Here is a 2284-nt window from a genome sequence, read left to right on the forward strand (position 1 = left end):
ATGGTACCATGTGACCATGAAACCTGTGACCAACACACCATGTCCTATTTTCTGCGTACCTTTGCTTTAGTGCCAATCTGGTCTATAACAGTCTTGAAACTCCATCTAACATTTGCTTTGACAGACTTCTTGCACATTCTGGGACACGTCGGATCCGCTCCCTCGACGTCTTTGTACATCCCGTTGGCACCCAAATTTGATATGCATTCGAAAGGAAGCAACTGTACCATATTGTGTAAATATTAAATTCCAAAACAAATCAATGTAATAACGGTACTTTTCATTTATACACGTAGTGAAAAACCCTTACCATAAGAGGGATTATAAACCCACGACAGTGCCATTTCTTCTTCGGCCCTCCACTTCCGAAACTCTTTCTTGATCAATCATTCTATCAAATGTGTAGCGTCCCCATGGAAATCTCTCACAGAAAGCCAAATCATCCACCATATCCACCAAATCATGGTTTATAAACTCATCTGTGGTGCCATGATCCAGTATTCCACCGAGCAACATGATAACAGCCAGTTTCTTCCTATCAGCAGCCCTTTGAGTTGGTGTCTTCTCGAGATGTCTTATTACACTCTCCTTAGATACCTTTCGATTTCCAAAAGTCTTCACTCTAAACTGGCTTTTCCTCATATATTCCCATCCATCCGGATACTCACCGCATTTCAATCCGGATATGAGAGCGTGTTCAACGATGGAGTATCTAATGGGCACACCATTTAGAACAAACCATAATTCATTTTCATCCTCCGCATTGACACAATGGTTTATCAGGAATCCTGCTGGAGCCATCTTCAGCGTGCCATCAAATTGCATGTGAAACAAATGTTGAAACTGCGACTCATGACTGAAATACCTCCATTCTTCAGGGCTTAACAAGTCTTTCAGTTTTTTTATTGTCTCCGACGGGTAACACTTGGTATTTATCTTAGGAGAGAACTGAATGTCTTCCATTTTGTACATAAACGACAACTGCACAACAATAAAATACATCAGATCATGTGACCTGTGACAATGTGAAATAGTATCATGTGACCTATTCTCCTCTGACCTGTGACCAATTGTCCTGGTACCATGTGACCTATTGTCCTGTGAACCTGTGACCATGTGACATAGTACCATGTGACCTATTGTCTTGGTACCACGTGACCAATTCTCATGTGACCTATTGTCTTGGTACCACGTGACCAATTCTCATGTGACCTATTGCCCTGGTACCATGTGACCTATTGTCCTGTGAACTATGACCAAGTCACCTATCACCAATCGAACCGATCATGTGACCTAATTTACATCGAACCCTATCACCTATATCATTGTGATCCAAATCAACATATCATTCATCATCCAAACATCGAACCATACATCCCATCACCTATATCACTATGACCCAAATCAACAAATCATTTCGATTTTAACTACTTCAAACCAAAAATTATAATGTTATCCCTAAAATTTCAAATACGAAACCCTAGATTTCTATCATTTCAAATCATCACGGCAAAACAATAAGGAAACATATAAACTTTCAAAATCGTGCAAATATGAGAAAAAGAGAAGTAATGTACCATGTCTCGTTTAACTCTGCGATTTGGATTCGAGAATCGGTCTCGTTCGAAGATGCTGACGAAGATGAGTGAACCACTGACGTAGAAGCCATTTTCTTCCTTCTTTGTGCTTCGAATCTGAGGAGAGTAAAGACATAGACTTATGAGAGGAAAATCGCGGCTTAAATCGACTTTTTTTGCCACAAAACCGGCGGTTTCGAAAGACAGACGGAGGAGATGTCGAGAGTTAGGAGAGAGAGGGAAATGGCGACAGTGAGGAGAGAGAGCGAACGTGGGCTGATGTATGAAAGAGAGAGAACCGTTATTTTTATTTAATTTAAATTTTAATTTGGTTTTTTCGTCTTTTGATTAAAATTTGAGGGTATAATTGGTCTTTGCGTCACTTCTACCCATTTTTTTTTTTTAATTTGGATTTTGAAGGGTAGGTAGAGAAGTCCTTGCAGCAGTCAAAGGGTAGATTGGATATATCCCCCAATGGAGATCAAAGATCTATTTCTGAGTAACAAATCATAATTTCCTTGTACTTTATTTAATCTTTAACTTATAATGCAATTGTATTGTACATAGTCTTCTAGTGCTAATGGAGATATCATTAATCTATTTCGAATAACAAATCATGTTTCTCCGTACCTCTATATTGTTAGGATCAGACGTGTATAAATCACTATTAGACAACTAAATTGAGACGAAAAACTAAATAGTAGGAC

General features: G+C 38.9%; 1 protein-coding gene across 1 annotated transcript; it reads right to left on the reverse strand.

Moving 5' to 3' along the window:
- Window positions 1–321: 321 nt before the first annotated feature.
- LOC104811332 lies at window positions 322–963 on the reverse strand. Its single transcript, XM_010537990.1, has one exon. It carries the CDS (start codon window positions 961–963, stop codon window positions 322–324), a length of 642 nt encoding a protein of 213 aa, XP_010536292.1.
- Between the last annotated feature and the right edge of the window lie 1321 nt (window positions 964–2284).

Source organism: Tarenaya hassleriana, unplaced genomic scaffold (genome assembly GCF_000463585.1).
Source record: "Tarenaya hassleriana unplaced genomic scaffold, ASM46358v1 Cleome191, whole genome shotgun sequence".
Taxonomy (NCBI): Eukaryota; Viridiplantae; Streptophyta; class Magnoliopsida; order Brassicales; family Cleomaceae; genus Tarenaya; species Tarenaya hassleriana.